Source organism: Neopelma chrysocephalum, unplaced genomic scaffold (assembly GCF_003984885.1).
Source record: "Neopelma chrysocephalum unplaced genomic scaffold, ASM398488v2 Primary Assembly neopelma1_45, whole genome shotgun sequence".
NCBI classification, from domain to species: domain Eukaryota; kingdom Metazoa; phylum Chordata; class Aves; order Passeriformes; family Pipridae; genus Neopelma; species Neopelma chrysocephalum.
Genome location: NW_020897704.1, coordinates 11,587,932 through 11,605,088, shown reverse-complemented (window position 1 = coordinate 11,605,088; position 17,157 = coordinate 11,587,932). Strand labels below are relative to the sequence as shown.

General features: G+C 38.2%; 1 protein-coding gene across 2 annotated transcripts in view; it reads right to left on the bottom strand.

Moving 5' to 3' along the window:
- Positions 1-17,157, bottom strand: part of RELN (reelin) — a 284,032-nt gene that overhangs the window by 224,568 nt on the left and 42,307 nt on the right. For both annotated transcript variants that reach the window (XM_027679385.1, XM_027679386.1), the window contains exon 2: positions 12,854-12,964. In XM_027679385.1, coding sequence (XP_027535186.1) covers positions 12,854-12,964 — 111 coding nt within the window. The remainder of the gene's footprint in view (positions 1-12,853; positions 12,965-17,157) is intronic.

Here is a 17,157-nt window from a genome sequence, read left to right as displayed (position 1 = left end):
ACCTCTCCTATGAAGACAGGCTGAGAGAGTTGGGGCTGTTCAGCCTGGGGACGAGAAGGCTCTGGGAGAACTCATGGCAGCCTTCCAACACCTCAAGGGAACCTACGTGAAAGACGGAGGGAGACTACAAGAGTGTGTAGTGATAGGACAACGGGGAATGGCTTCAAGCTGAAGGACAGTATGTTTAGATTAGATATTAGGAAGAAATTATTTACTGAGAGGGTGGTGAGGCACTTGAACATATTGCCCAAAGAAGTTGTGAATGTCCCATCCCTGGAAGTGTTCAAGGACAAGTTGAACACTTGCTCAGGGGCTCTGAGCAACCTCGTCTAGTGAAAGGTGTCCATACCCATGGTAGGAGCATTGGAACTAGAAGATCTTTAGGGTCCCTTCCAATTCAGGCCATTTTATGATGACAAATTTACCAGATGGAAGCCCTTGGCTATGGGCCAGAGATACCACACCACCAGCTTCTCTGTATTAAATGTCTAATATTCTTATAACCTACTTGAAGCAGACAACTTTTTTCCTGTCAACAATTGCACATTTCTAACAAACTTTATACATGTCTTATGACAGTTTAGATCTTAAAAGCTGGATTTCTAAGGCAAATCCCAATGAATTGAATTTAAAATGCATCATATACTATTAAATCAAAATGCTCTGTAGTAAAATGTTCTACTTTAAAAAGTCCCTCGGTCTCCATGAGCCAATCTATCCCACCCTATAAGTTCCCTGAATCAAGGTTTTTTTCATGTAAAGTGCTCACCACAACACCCTGCCATAACTGAATATGACAGATGTCTTTCAAAATTCCTCAGGATGAAACAGCAGCTAGCATCAGAAAATTGCATCTTCAGAAGTATTTTGAGCCTCAGTCTGTCCTTGGAAAATGGGGCACCTGAAACCACTGATGTGTGTGAATGCCTGAGCCAGCCTGCCAAAGTCCACAAGTTACACACAGCAAAACAGAAGCCCCTAATGAAAAGATGTTCAGAAATAGGCTGAGGAGATCCACTTAGGAGTAAAGCACAGAAGAAAACCTTAAACATCCCTGGTTTTAAAAATCTAAAAAATTCTGTAATTTAATTCCTCAAAAATGTTTCCAGGATAGAAAATGTTCTTGAATTTTACATATCCTGGTCAGCATATTTCAGTGGAGAACAAATAAACATTTATTTGTCTCATGTTAAGCAAAAGTCCTTTACATTATCACATTTATTTGACACATTCTTCAGAGCAAATATTTACCCAAACTTCCATTAGAACTAGCACACATTTCTTTGATAGTCCCAGGGAAAACTGAGACATTCAAGTTTATTTTGGTTGAACTCTTGGCAGATTATGACTAAAGACTTTTTAAAGAGTTCATTACAATATTGCCCTCCTTAAGCAAAGGTTATCACAAAGCTGCCTGTTTGAGTGAATTATGACTACTGGTTGGTCACTAGTGCCTGTGATATTACTTATTACATGTTCAGTGATAAATTTAAATCAGTAATTAACAGGAGAAATCTCTACCAAGACCTTCATTATGGAATCTAAAAATAGCAAAATTTCATTTACAGGGAGAAAATTATGAGCTTAATGTATATATGTGCTGAGCAAGCAGATGGAATATTTCAACAAATTCACTACTCACATCAAAATTAAAAATTTAAACTTAATCCTTCTAAAAATTGAAACTTGCAGGATGAAACAGCTCTTAAAGATTATTTTTTTAATCTAGACTTCGTTAATGTTCATATTCTTCATCTTAACAGCTAATGCTGTCAGCATTTATTGATTCAGCCTTCTAATAATTACATCATCCTTCCAGTATGTCAGAAAATGTCAAGGTGACTGTGATGCCGTATGACTGGAGCATGACTCCAGTGCCACAAAATATTTGTGTCACTAGTTTATCCAGAAACAGACATATAGCAAATCTCAGAGTGTTAGAGGAGCAAAATACTGACTTTATTAATAATCTACTATGTAAAATGTTTCAACACTTCCTGTAATTCTGCCAAAACAGCCTTGTCAAGTAATTGCTTAAACAGTTTTATTTAAATAAACTAGAGCTAAATAAAGGTACTTTGGTTCAAATCACGTCTTCCCAAAACACCATGAGATGTTTCAACATTCAGCTATTCAATTTGATTTTATTGGGGGGGGAGGTTGTCAGAAACCAACCAACCAAAAAAACCCCACAAAACAACCTTCTCACATAGCTGCTAAGTATCTTTACTTTCCTTCAATGAGTCCTTGTATAACTTGTGAATTTCTCCTGCAGATTTTTTTCCTTCAAGCATTCAAACAGCTCAAGCTAAGGTTTATGTCGATACAACTGCTTTGGTTACAGACTGCACCAATTTTAATAATTGCATGATTTCTCCTAGGGGTTGAAATGAGACAAGAATTCCAGCAGGTTGATTCATTTGATAAATGTAAATAATTCCTAGTTCAAGGCTTTCAATATCTTTAATTTATAGTTTTGAGCTAAAAGGCATATTTTCTTTCTTTTCAGAAGCAAAAGGCAGTGTTCATATGACAGTAGGTGCAGTAGGTGACCAAAAATAATTAAACTCAAGCAATGGATGAACTTTTAAAATATAAACACATATATTTTGTTAAAGAAATTAAAAATCATCATTCTTTCTCCCTCTCTTTGAAGAACTTTTAAAAATAAGGTGCAAAGTCACACCTGGGCTGACATGATCACCCTGGAATAATGGACTTTATTCAGTAATAAAATCCAGCAGAGCAGAACTGAGGAACAACCCTACCCCTAGGAGTAAGGACTTCATGTGAAGTTCTGCACTTTTTCTTCCTGGGGATTTTGTAGCAAGGATGACTGGACTGAAATCACTTCAGGGTTGACTTGTGCTCCTGTGAGGTGGTGCTCGCATATGAGCAAATGCATTATAGATTCTTTACAATTGTCACTTTAAAGTAACCTCAAATTTTCTGACCTCATCAATGTTTTGTAATCAGCTAATATCTGTTTTAGCCGTGGCACAAGCTGTAAGCATGACTTGTGCCCATGTAAAGGCATAATCCCTTCTTCTCTCCACCTACCAATACTGCTGGTGATGGCTCTGCCCTTCCCTCTGTGCACCAAGAGAGCAAGAAGATGGCCCTGTTCCCACTGTGCCTCACAGCAGCATGAGCTTGGTAGCCTCCTTCTCTAGTTCATGTGTTTTAGCATCCAATAAAGATGCAACCATACCAATCGTTCCCTACAAACAGAAATTGCCTTCCGCTGGTATATTCTTGAAAATTGGGATATTCCTTTTAGCAGACCTGGAGCAGATTTTTCATGTGAACCATCTCTGAAAACACACAAATGATTATCAGTCACAACACTGATAACAGACAAGCAAACAGTGAAATCAACTGGTAGGAGAGGTGATGATCAGGATTTAACAGAGGGCTCTTAGGCTCCATTTTCCCATAAGCCTGATTTTTAACCACATATAGTCAACTCCACTTCGAAATACAATAAATTGGCAGATATGGGGGAAGCAGTCGGATCACAACATTTGCTTGTCATAATATGCCAGAAATCAGTTTACAAACTTGTCTGCGAAATTACAATAATAACTGTTTCCTAATATCATTTCACATTTGCAAGGGGTTTCAATGCATCTTAATTGATGAAGTCCAAGAGCCCAGTAATTTCAGCTTGAATGTGCTATCGCCTCCTGATAAATACAAAATGCAGGGAAAATAATAGGCCTGACACAACAGAAAAGTCGGAAGAAGGGGCTCTGACTGACTGTCACAGCACAACACATGACAATCAGGCATCACCGAAACAGGCTCGGGACAAGGAGCTATGCAGGCAGGCATATTGGCAGAGTGAAGTTCATGCAGCCATGGGAACATTTGTGTAATATATTCTTGAGGCATACAGACGCAGAATGTAGTTTTAAGATGGCCCTGAATTTCTAGGTGATGGTCCTTTTCCCCCTACTTTATTAAAGTTACCTCTGTTACTACAAGTTACCATGCAACTGCAGCCTGTCAATACAGCTGAATGTAGCTCTCAAAGCATAATGGCAGCATCTTTTAGAGGGGAAAGTATTTTGTTATTGTTAGTGCGATCAATGAAGGCTTAATTCATTTTTCCTTGACTTTTATGCGCTATTATCCACATTATAATAACAGTCATGAACAGTAAAGATTGGGTTTTATTGTTCCAGCATGTCTGTACAGAATAATAAAGAAGAAAGTCCTTGCTTTAGAGACCATGCCCTAACTGTTGAGCAAATAAGACAAATGTTGTTGATAAGAAAATAATATAATAAGAAAATAAAATAATAACAGAAGAGAATTGAGTCATACATTGACATTTCTCTAATCCATGCCAAAAATTAGTAATTTACCCCTACAAAAACTAGAGAAGATGGATTTTAAGGCAAGATTTAGAATCATAAAATCATTACGGTTGGAAAAGATCTCCAAGATCATCAAGTCCAACCTTTAGCCAAATACTACCATATGCACGAAACAATATCACGAAGTGCCATGTCTACTCCTTTTTTGAACATCTGCAAGGACAGTAACTCCACCACTTCCCTGGGGAGCCTCTCTCAATGCCTAACCACCCTTTCAGTGATGAAATTTTTCCTAATATCCAACAAAAACCTTCTTTGGCACAACTTGAAGCTGTTACTTCTTGTCCTATTGCTAGTTGTCTGGGCGAGGAGAATGACTCCCACTTCACCTCAACCTCCTTTCACGTAGTTGTAGAGAGCAATAAGGTCTCCCTGAGCTTCCTTTTCTCTAGGTTGAACGCCCTCAGCTCCCTCAGCCACTCCTCATCAGGCTTGTGCTCCAGTCCCTTCACCAGCTCCATTGCCCTTCTCTGGACACACTCCAGCACCTCAGTGTCTTGTAGTGAGAGGCCCAGAACTGAGCACAGGATTTGAGCTGAGGCCTCTCCAGTGCTGAGTACAGGGGGACAATCAGTGATCCGGATCTTCTGGACACACTAGTTCTTACACAAGCCAGGATGCCACTGGCCTTCTCGGCCATCTGGGCATCACTGCTGGCTCATGTTCAGCTGACTGTCACCCAGTATACCCAGATCCTTTTCCAGCTGGCACCAGCTTTTTACAAAAAATAAAAATTTGGAATATGCCTGTTAACAGCACTCAAAGTGCACCAGTTGAACATGGTACTTGAAAATAGGATGAAAAAAGGAGAGTGAGGAACAAATGCATATGTCTATATATATGGGGTTGTGTGTATCTATTTATATATTATTTTCCATTATTAAAAGGACCTACAATTTTTACAGTTTAAAAAGTGTTACAAATTACTTTCAATAAATATTAGTATAGAAAAAAAACTAACAATGAATATTTAATCTCTTAATATATTTTGAATTAAATCCTTACTGTATTGGGATCAGGATCTTCTCAGAGGTATGAGGTAGCAAAAACCCTGATCAGGTCACAGACTTTTATATTAGTTCCTTACCACATGCATTTTATAAAAAATTAAAATGCAGTTAAAAAAATCACATTAAAATTCAGTTATGCTCTAACTTTCCCCCATACCATTTTCTGGCCACCCAGGGGAAAAAAAAAGGATATATATAAGACCTGAAAAAACATCACTGCTGAATAAATGTATTTGATAAATTGGACCAAAATTGGCCCCAACACTTCAATTAGCACTTTGAATTTGGCTATGTAAAACTATTTCTAAAGGCATTTTCTTGTTTAAAAACTCCAGGGGCCCCTTTACAAGCACTGCCACACTGGAAAACGTTCCTCTGCATCTCCAATGCAGTGATCACCTCTGATCTCATCTGCAAAGCATTAAGTGTTGCCTGTAGCATTAAACAACCACCTGCACCCACTATTCAGAGCTAACAAATACAAGAAACATTACACGTGCCACTTCTATGGAGGTTCATTCTCCTTTTCAACCTCGATCACACAGATACTAGCAGAAGCTATAGGTATATTTAAAAGGTTAAAAGCTTGAGGTATTTTACTGTCATCTTCATAATGCTCCAAAGACATTTGAAGTAAGTTATGAAGCAGACACCACCACTCACTTTTATGAATACAAAATTGTGGACTAACTCAGAGCTCCTCAAGAGATTATGCAAAATTGGATTTTGATGTCCAAGAGCAGCTGCTGCCATGGTAGGGGTTAAAGTAAACCTGACAAGTTCAAGAGTATCTGTAGAAAAGGGTAAAAGTTTTCAGGGTGATTGGATTGGGCTCAACTAGAAACTAAAACTAGACCAGTTTAAGTATTTTCTGTGTAGGCTCCCTCTCTGGTTAGCTTGTTCCTCCAACTTTGGGGAACTTCTGTCTGCCTTATCCAATTACATATGGGGAATTTTCTTCCTCAGCAGTTAAAATATTTGGGGATACAGTTCCTTGTCAGGCAAGCATGGGTAATTAATGCCTATGATAACGAATATATGCTGTGTTAATAAATCTGAAACCCTTTCCACAAGGCACACATGATAGTCAATCACTTGTAGAAATGGTCAACTTTTGGCCATGAAGATTATTTAAGTAGTAATTAAACATCATGATACACATACTTTGAAAGTTTTATCAACATTATGGTTTCTTTATGTACCATTTGTAGGGGGAAGTATCTTTAAACTAAACTCAAATGTAAACTTTCTTGACCAATGTCAGTTTGGCATCAGCTCACTATTTAATTGACTGTTAACAAATTCTCCAAGATATGACTGCTATACAGACATTTTATCTTCCTGTTAATTGGTAATTATGCATTGGCAGAAGAAACAGTGTTTCTTTCCAATTATTCCATAACTCAGTGATTATTTAAACTTTACTAATTAGCGGCAGAGGGCTGGTACATCTTCTGGGCAAATTGTATTTGATAACCCCCATTAAAATATACATGGCAGTAGTTGACTTGCAACAACAAAAAAAAAAAGTGGCAGTTCAAAGGGTATTAGATACAGCACAAGGCAAATGGGGGCTTATTAAAATTTCTCCAACTGTTCTAATGAGAATGCCGAGGGTCATTTCTTCCTAGTTTACCATCTGTTTGGTTTCTGGCAAGTATCTCTGGTGTGAAGGGAGGGTCCTGGAGCCCATTTGGCTTGTCACAGAGTAAACCAGGGATCTAGAGCAATTTCAGTGAGTTACAAAACAGCACTTCAAGATCAGTAGCTTGTACGTAGCTGAAAACTTTCTTAAGAGCTGTCATTTACCGACTGTTCCTTACTTTTTAGAGCTGTGAACAAGCACAGAGAGGCAAAGAGTGAGCAGGGGGGTTCAATTTTATAGGCTCACCTAACAAGAAAAATGCAACAGTTGGCCTTTTTCCATCTCACAATGTTAGTGGGGGATATTTTTCTTTATCTGTCAAAATCTGAAAGCAAAACATTGTCCCAGAAGCATCAGTGTTTGAACATAAACTGATGACAAAACCAAGCCTCTGAAAGCTCAAAACCACACCCCTCATCCAGGAGCAGTGGGAGCTTCAGATGCCTCCAAAGCACGGTCCAGACTGATGCACTGACAGAGCTGGGGCACATTTTCTGTGGTACCCCCTGACACTGCATGTGTCCTTCAGCCACCCAGCCACCCTCTTTTTTCCTTCTTCGTCTGCAGATGAAACCAGCAGCAAGCAGCATCACCAGTGACATCCACCTACAGTTACTCTGTCCTAAGGCTGCTCAGAGTCAAAGGGGATGTGGGACCTGGAAACCACTTTTATCCTTTTCCCCAATTCCCAATTCATACAGAGCCAGATCAAAATGATCCTTCATCTAGAAATTGAGAGGGATTTTTGGGTTTGGTCTGCTAAGCAAATACATATGTAACCAAAATACCAAGCAGAGGATTATGTGAAGGCTGCCTTAATCCTGTCAAAAGGCAATAGAATATAAAAAAAATAGAGTATAAGATCATTTACTTGGCATTACATTATTTCTGGTGATTGGTCTTCGCAGGATTTCTTCTAGGAAATCTATTATTCACCGTATTTCAAAGCCTATTTGTAACTATTTAAGTGGGGGTGTTTGGGGTTTTTTTGGTTTTCTTTTTGGTTGGTTGGGTTTTTTGTTTGTTTGTTTGTTTTAAACCTTCACAGTATAGAAACAAAGAATTGCAAAAGAGGAAAGATTGCAATATGATACTTCATCTTTTATTTTTTCTTTTCTAGCAGATACAAGTTCAGGCACTAAAATGTTATCAGGCAACAATTGTCATAGTCTCTTATAAAGTAGCCCATAGAGTTAAACAAAACCTAAATTTCTTGAGCAGTTTATGAGCTCACAGTAGAATAGAGATATCTGCTTTAAGAGGTCATAAATTACAAGTTGTATAAACCTACACAGAAAATAAACCAAAAACTTTCTGTTATCCAATTAGGCTTGTGGCAAAACTTTCCAGTGTAATAAGAGCTTGGAATCCACTGTCTCTACCACAATAGAGCCTATGAACTTCCAAGAGGACCTTTCCAATTTAGGTTGGAAGATTAATGCATATCCAAATGTTATTATGAAATTATTTGTTAAGTCCCTGTTTATTAAAAGGTAAACATCACTGTAGTAATTATGATATTGCATAAAATTAGGGGTTTTGGGGCTTAGCTATAAAGGCTTATGTTTTCCACTGTAGTTTGTAAGAAACTAATTACACCAAACTTAAATGTAATTTGTCATGTATTCATGATATGAAAACCTACCAGGGAGCCAGAAAGCCTTGGGAAGAACCCGAATGCGTGGAGATACAGTGTGAGTGGCAGGTCAAAGGCAGGCTTTGATGTGCACAGCCCAGCATATTTGCCTGCTCAACCAGCCTGTCAGCCAGGATGATCCTGTGTAATGAGACAGATTCAGGTCCTCAGCTCACAGCGCTCCTTATCGCTGCTGGGGGATTACGCCGTAATCTTCTCCTTTAATTGTAGAAATGATCCCGTGCTCCTCTCTCTCCAGTGCACGTGTCTTTGGAGAAGCCAAGCTGTATTTTTGTACTTAGGTCAAGGTACAGAGTGGTACCCCTACCACCCACCAAACTATTTATACTTAGTCTCATTTGCAAACAATCATTCCCATCAAACCCACCACTGCATTTATAGCATTCTAACATGTTTGTTTAGTACTCCTGCCTCCCACTTTTCTCTCCTATATTTGGATAAATCAAGCAGTGAGAGCCCCTAAGTGACTGTATGGACACCCTGGCTGTATGGGAGGTTAGTCTTGGTGGGCTGATAAACCCCAGAGCACAGCCAGATGACACAGGCTGTTGAAAAAAGACCAAACACCAACAACAAGTCTCAGAGACAAGCGCAGAAGAAGGAAAGAACACTTATGGATAAAGAGAACCCACAGGTGTCCAAAATATGTCTCCAGAGACAGGGTGTGAATAACACTGAGGGGTATCAGTGTGGCTTGTGAAAGGGGCAGACAAAGAGTGGGATTGCTCTTCAGCAGGCAATGCTGAGGGACATGGGAACATTCCCAGGTACACACCACACTGATCAGGAAAGGAAAGTGGAAATTATACTGGAGAGATGCAATGGACAGTATCTGTTGTATCAGGGAATCTAAAGAAGAAAGAAACACTCTTCTTAAAAGTTTCAATTAAGGATCGTTTCTTTGCTAAAGGATCCTCCCAGCTTGGTTGGTGAAGTTTCAAGCACACATTTACGTTTTACCCCAGTTCTAATTTTACCTTTACAGTTTTAGTTTTACCTTAACCTGACCAGACAATGGTTCAGCCTGGGACAAAACATTAATATTTATGACCAGGTAAGTTACTAGGCAACTTTTATGCCCAAAAGTTCACATATTTCTCCCTAAAAAAACTGTTAGAAGGTTTCCCAAATAAAAATTTCAGCAAGCTTCATGTCAGTCTAATCCCACAGAGGAAACCAGGAGTTATTTCTTTGGCTACACAATATGTACTAATAAAGAAAGAGAACATAACCCTTAGAATTAAAATATTTTATCTTTTTTCTTCAAAGCTTCTTGACATGGTTAACTGTTATAACTGACAATGATGGTGTCTCCATCAAGTAACTTCCTAAATTGGGTAATTAAAAGATAATTGTAGCCACAACACAGTAACTTATAGCACAGAAGACAGATATATGTATGTTGGGGAGACTTCATATTATCAGGCTGTCTGGAAGATTATGATAATCTAGCGTGACCTCCTGCGTAAGACAGACAAGACCATTTCAATGTTAATATTGCAAGGGAGAAAAAAATATTCTTCCCTACACCGTAAGCAAACACTATCAACCCAATTTCAGAATATTACTATCTCCAGGTTTTAAAGGCCCAGCTTTGCCACCCCCCCCATCTAATCTGTGACAAACCACATAAATCTTTGAATCGAGGTCTCTGAACCTGACTAGTCCTTGACATTAAAAAACCATAATAATTTCCAGCAAGGTAAATCTAACTTGAGCATCACAATCACTTGCTGGAAAGGAGAAACAGCTTCTTTATTGATTGGAAATGATGACACGACAGATGGATCCAGGGTTTCTGGAGAAAGTGCTTAATGTTTTCTTCAGAAAGCAAAACAATGTCATTCCCACCTACTATTTTATTAAACAACATATTAAATACTGAGGAGACTACTCTGTTTTTCTACTGCAAATGGTAGATTTTAAAATATTGTTAATTTTTAAAACTACCAAATAATTTTAAAAATAGTATCATTTACATGTTAAATGTGTTTTGGAATCACCCAGCCTTCTCATCTCTCACTGCAAAGTAGAGATAGGAAAATTTTATGTAGTTCTCAGCCCTGGAAGCCATCAGAACCTCATGGATTGAGCATTCATATAAAATTGAGTTTAAAAGCCATTGCCTTTTTTCCTTCACTGTTTGCTTTTTACTGTGACTTCAAAGACACTGCACATGAGCATCATCTGTTATGAAACATTCAAAAGGGGGTTTTTTTCAATATATATACAAGCTTAGGAGGTAGCAAAGAAAAACAGCAAAATGAGACTTTTATTTAAAATATTTCATAACTAACAGCTGTAACACAACTGACCCTACAGCTTACCCACAGAAAGTTAAAAAAAAAAAAAAAGGTCAGAGATGGCAGCCGTTTTTCCCTGACATAGATGTTCAAGGCAGAGCATCAGATCTCCCCAGGCAAGATATTTGAGAAGTTGTATCGACAAGCAAAATGAAGTAGCTCTGACTGCACGAATGCTTTTGCCTCACTTTGGCTTTTGTATTTTTCCAGCCTGTAGGTTTGGAGCTTCTTCTGGATTGCAGAAAGCACGTACCACCAGTTTAGTTGTTGGTTATCTTACAGTGACTGAATGTAATACATCAAGAGCCAGAGAATGACCTTTGACAAGTTAAAAAAGGTCACAACTTTCTTCCTGTCATATATCAAGTTACTTTGACATGTATCTCAGTAAAACATCCACTGCAACAGCCCTGCTCTACAAGTGAAGTTATAAATTTAGGAAAAAATACAAACATACTTTGTAAATGCATAGAGATATTTAGGTTCTTAAAATTTTGCTTAATTGTCATTCTTAAATATTTTATGTCATTAAACATGACCTGTCTGCCTTGCCTAGTGAATTTGCCATGCTCTTCCCAACGATGTGATACAAACTCCTATTTTATGGCAAGATAATTGTTTGCCAGTAACTTAACTATCCCAAAAATTTCACATTGATAAGTTCTTTCTGTCTCGCTTACTCCATCAGATTCTATTCACCTGGTAAAGCCTACATTAGGAAAGAAGAAGCAACAGAACAATCTCTTCCAGAAAAGAGAATCTTTCAGTACCTTTTGCATAAGACGTGAAATACCTGGGCCAGCCATGCCCCTTTGAAAGGCTGAGCAAAAGGTTGATCAGTGGTGTTATTCACAGAGGCAAAGCCCTTTCAAATTATTCCTCAATACAGTTTTAAATAATGTGCTATTTACATTACATTCATTCATTTAAAAGCAGATATATGTCTGTTGGATGACACTCAAATGCCCAGAGCACTCATGTTCCACATGCATTATAACAAAAGTAAGTACCATGAGAGGTTATTATGAAGAAAGTACTAAATTCTAACCCTAACAGACATATTAACATTTAAACATCCTACTGCAAGTGCAGTGCAGCTGGTGTCCCATACTGTACCTTCACCCTAGATTGCTTGTTAGGGGTCACTGAGTCCCTCCAATTGGAGGAACCTAATTCTTGCAATTATTTGTAAGGATATAAAAAATGCTCCCCAAATAACAAACTGCAGAAGGCATAGCTGTCAATTACTTTCACAAATTTAGGAGAGATTTTTCAAAAATGGTTGCCCTTAGCACAGCTGCTACTGCTAGATGCTACAGCAGAACTTGGAATCCATAATAATTACACAAAGCCTATCATACCCCTTTTACTACAATTCTTTTTTTTTTTCCTACATGGAAAATAATTGGTTGCATGAAATATCTTGATCAGCATTCTGTTTTTAAGGAAGATGTTATTAAGTGAATGGAAAAAGTTGGTTGACAAGCTAAAAGGAAACATTTTTTTCAGCCCAAGGACAGTTAGAGGCTTTGGGCTAAATGCTGTAGTTTATACAAAATGTCACACTATTTAGAAATTCTATTTAGAACAATTTAGCTGCTGAGGGTTTTCTCTCTTGAAATTTATATAATCCAGCATGCTTGTACCAGGGTTGAGCAAAGATAAAGTGCAGGAAGCAATAAAAGCTGTCTAAAAGCCACCACTGCCTTATCTCATTGAATCCCACTGACTTCCATGTTTTATTGATTACTCACCCTAAAATAACCTGTTTCAGTAATTGTGTTGCTATTGATGTCCTCTGTATAAGCAAGTATTCATTACCTTGGGGTGCAGAATGTAAATTACGCTGGACTTACCAAATCCAAAAGCACTGGAACCACCAACACTCTGGGAAGCCTGAACACTGGTAGATGTGTAGAGCCCAGTCACCAGTAAGCCATCAAAAAAGGTACTTGTTGAAATAGTCACTGAAATGAGAGAAATAAAATATGTGTAAATATTTATAAGCAGTACTTTAGATCCTATACAAGTTTTGAGAGCAGGCTCTTGCTCTTGAATGAGATCCCATCATACAGTCCAGTGAATCCATTTGAATTCCCCCAATATTTATGGTAGTTCTGTTACTTTAAATTGGTTCTTGGGAAGTTGCCTTTGCCAGAAGCACAAAACTATGCTATACACTAAATTGACAATGAGTTAGTAAAATAATGCACTGGAATATATGGCTTGTAAGCAATTTCAAGACATTAGAGTATAGTAAATGCAATGAAATAACCAGGATTACAGTACTGTTCTTTCTGGACCTAAACAGAGTGCCAAGTTATGGTTATCATGCATATTATAGTATTATACACTGAAGTCATATGGGCATCTGAGACATTCCAGATTGTGTGTATTTAAACAGCTCAGGAATGCATCTTTAAGGGATTCTCAGGTAGTAGCAGAAAACATCAAATAGGAACTACAAGTAACACTGGAATCTATATGTTCTCTGTTAGAATTAACAATTCTTGCAATATTTCTTTAATTCTCATACACACTAATTCTCATATTTTTACTTTGGTATGTTTCAAATTGTATCTTTGTATACTTAACATCAGCTTCACCAGCTCTATCTTAGAAAGACTTAAATTATTAAGTGAAAGCTTTAGATTTTTTCTATTATATAAATGCAATCTCCTCTATGCCCAGAATGACTTCTTTAATCCCACTGCAGTGTGCAACCTTCTTTGCTTTATAATAATCTCCTGTCCATTTTTTGTAACATTAGGTTGCATACCTCTGAATGGAAAATCAGAACTAGGAAATTTTACCAACAAAAAAAGAATTAATTTGCTCAATGAAGTAAATGTTATTCTCTTTCTCTTTTCACCTTTGTCTGTCTATCATCATCCTTTTCTACAATCTTTACCCATATTTAATCAAATAACAAAATTTAATAAATGGATAAGATGCAAAGCTATGGCCTACCATGTAAGTTTTTTTTCTGTTTTTTAATTGCATTAGGAAGGGCAAAGAACCAGCAAGGAGATCTCCCTGATGAAGTCTTATGACTTGTAGCCTCGTACACTGAAGATGCATCAAGGCCTCAGCTACCATGCTCATTCTGCTTTCACACTTCAGTCCTTTCTACCCCCTTAACACAGAAAGATTGGTGCTTGACAGAGATTGCTGATGAACTCTGATCTCTCCCTAAATCACATTCTACCTCCCTAAATTGCTCTCTCTTGGTGGGAACATCATGAGCCAGTGACTGGCCAGAGCACTGAAGGAAGGTACTGTGAGGGGACTGATAAGACATTCATTGGTGATACACATTCAGCAGAGAAACAGTTGAGTTTTTTAAATCCTAATAATCATTTAATGTTTCCTCTGTGGTACACATTTGGCTTAAACTTAGTGTTTAATACTTAAAAAACATAAAAATGTTGAGAGTGGTTTAATTTATTTTGAGCAGAGGAGCAATATTTACCATGTTTAATTTATTCTTCAACTCTTTTATTATCTTCCTTTCTTTGATTATTCAATAGTACACTGAATAAATCCTGAATCCAACTTTTCTGCTCCCATGATTCCAAATTTCAGTGTTTTGCAATAGACACTTCCCTGAATTCAGATGCAGGTTCAGAGCCATATGCTCAATTTTTAAGAAGAGGCCACTTCTGATACATCTCAAAAGAACAGCAAAAGACACTAGATTTTTTAGAAAATAAAAGATGTATTAGGGAGTGTAAAAGAAAATCAAAAAAGCAAACAATGAATTTTTCCTGCATTTGATGATGAAGCGGTGAATAATGCATGACCTTTTCTTCCCTTTATGCCTTTAAACCAACAAAGAGGCGAAACATATGTTGAAAAGTATGCCTATGTGTTATTTTTGAAGACTTGGCAAAAAAGTCAGTGAAAAACACTGATAGAAGGGCACCGGGCCAGTACTTTGCTGCCATTTTTTTTCCCTGTGGGGAAGCATCTTATTCCTTACAGGATAGAATATAATGCAAAAACCTACTGTGAACAGGTGACCAGTTTCTCTGTGGGAAAGAAGTGATATTTCACAACGTCTGTATCTGACTTTGGACATATTTGTGTGATTGTCAACCCTCATTTTACATAAGCATGTAAGAGGTCAATTTTTATTGTTGAAAAATTTCCAACACAGTATGGCTCCCTCATTAAGCCTCTGGGAAACTGCACAACGCCTCTAGTACATTTTTTAAAAACAGAGCACTAGGCTGTTATTATACACATGTCATATATTTCAGAATAATTTCATAATTCTTCAAGAGGAAAAAAAATTAATCATGACATTCTCAGTGATGATTTTTTTTTTACTACCCACTGGTGAAATACATCAAATTCCCATAAAACGGAAGAAAACACACACCATGCCAAGTGATAATGACCAAGAACAGGAAAGTTGTTTTAATGCACAGTCCGGCAACAGGACTGTGATTTTATGTAGGGAGTAGTGTTTGTTACTGAGGGCTCTCAAATACTCCTTCCAAAAGCAATAAGAAGATTCCTCTGAGATTCCATCCACCAGGCTTTGTGTTTCTGCCTTTACACTGGCTCATGCCATATATAGTTGATGCCAAATATCTGGCGCTTCAGAAGCAAGGACCAATGGCATGAGCTACCAGGACCTTGGAAAACATCTGAAAGGGCCCCACCACTGTGGGGTGCAATGGGACACCAGCCCCACCACTGTCCCATTGCACCCCACAGTGGTACCCAACCCGTGGCAACACAGCAGTGAGTCTCCTCTACAAGTCTAAGTAGGCATTGCTCCATCCTGCACAATACCCTTCTTTGGTAGGAGAATTTGAGTGAGTGAAGAAGTCCAGTCTCTGGGGACTGATTAGTAAGGCAGGGGATATGCTGGACGCTGCTGTCCCACACAGAGCAGCACCCTGTGCCCTCCTGGCTGCTGCACCAGGGCAAGCAGGGATCCCCTCACACTGGGGAATGGGAGCAGATATCCCATGGTACAAAGGTAGGTAGGAAGCCTTCAACTGCTTTGAAATAGCTCAGTAAGAGGGACTGAGAACGTCTTCCCAAGAAACGCATGTGAGCTGCATGTGGGAACAACCTACTGATCAGGCAGCAGCACACTGCAAATTTTAGAGGCAAAGCTGATAACAACTATTTTAAAAGTTGCTCAGCACTTCCTTCTATTTTCAGTTCCTGAGATCATTGCAAATTTTTATCCTCTTGGACTTTTTGGGTTGGTTTGTTTTTAATGGCGTCTGCCTCATACTGATTTAATTGTTTAAGGGAGAAGGAATTCCATCAAAACACTTTATTCATTTCTGAGATGAGGTTAGAGGAAAATGTTTTGCCCTGGATGAAAAATTCCAGTGTCCTTTGCTTTCATCAACTCTTCTGCTCTGAAATGTCAGAGCTTTCCTCCAAATTTGGACAAATTATATTTTATATTTGTTTGTATTATATTTATAACCAAAAAAAGAAAAATCAGAGTTCACACATGCTCAACAGAGACATTTTCATTTTTAGTATCTAAATATTTGTGGAGATTCTGTCCTCATTTAGTACTCTTAGAGCACTCTGACTAATAGAGCTTGCTGAAAAAACTCCCATGAAATACATTTTAGTCCAGCTATATGGTTTGTTGGAGCAGAAGTGTTTTGTGGAGATATCATTTCTGATGATGTTTTGATCTGGAAAGTTTCTCAGTGTTTTAAAGCAGGAACTCACGTCTGCTGGTTGGAGAGAAAGGTGGGAAGAGAGGGATCTTTATCAAAATTCTGAGCCTTCTGATGAGAATTCAGAATTTCAATTCAGAATCTCAATTCAGAATCTCACTTCTCAAAAGGCTGAGAAATGTGAAAAATGTCACAAAAATGAAATTGCTCCTAAAGTTTGACCAGTACCATCACCAACAACTTAATCTTAGGAGACAAAAGCAGACCTGAGAGCGAGAATGAACTAGGTGGCGACTGGAAACCAGTACAGAGAATAGGGGAAGAGAAACTTTTTTGGAGAAAAAGCAGGGAGCAATGTTGATGGCTCCTGCCAAAAGCAGGAGCCTGGAAACCCTGGAGAGGTTCAGTACAAGGGACTTACACAGTCACTGGGGAGAAAGACCAGATGTAAAACCCAACAATGAAGTGCGTGTCAGCCTCACGTGCTGGTCAACAGC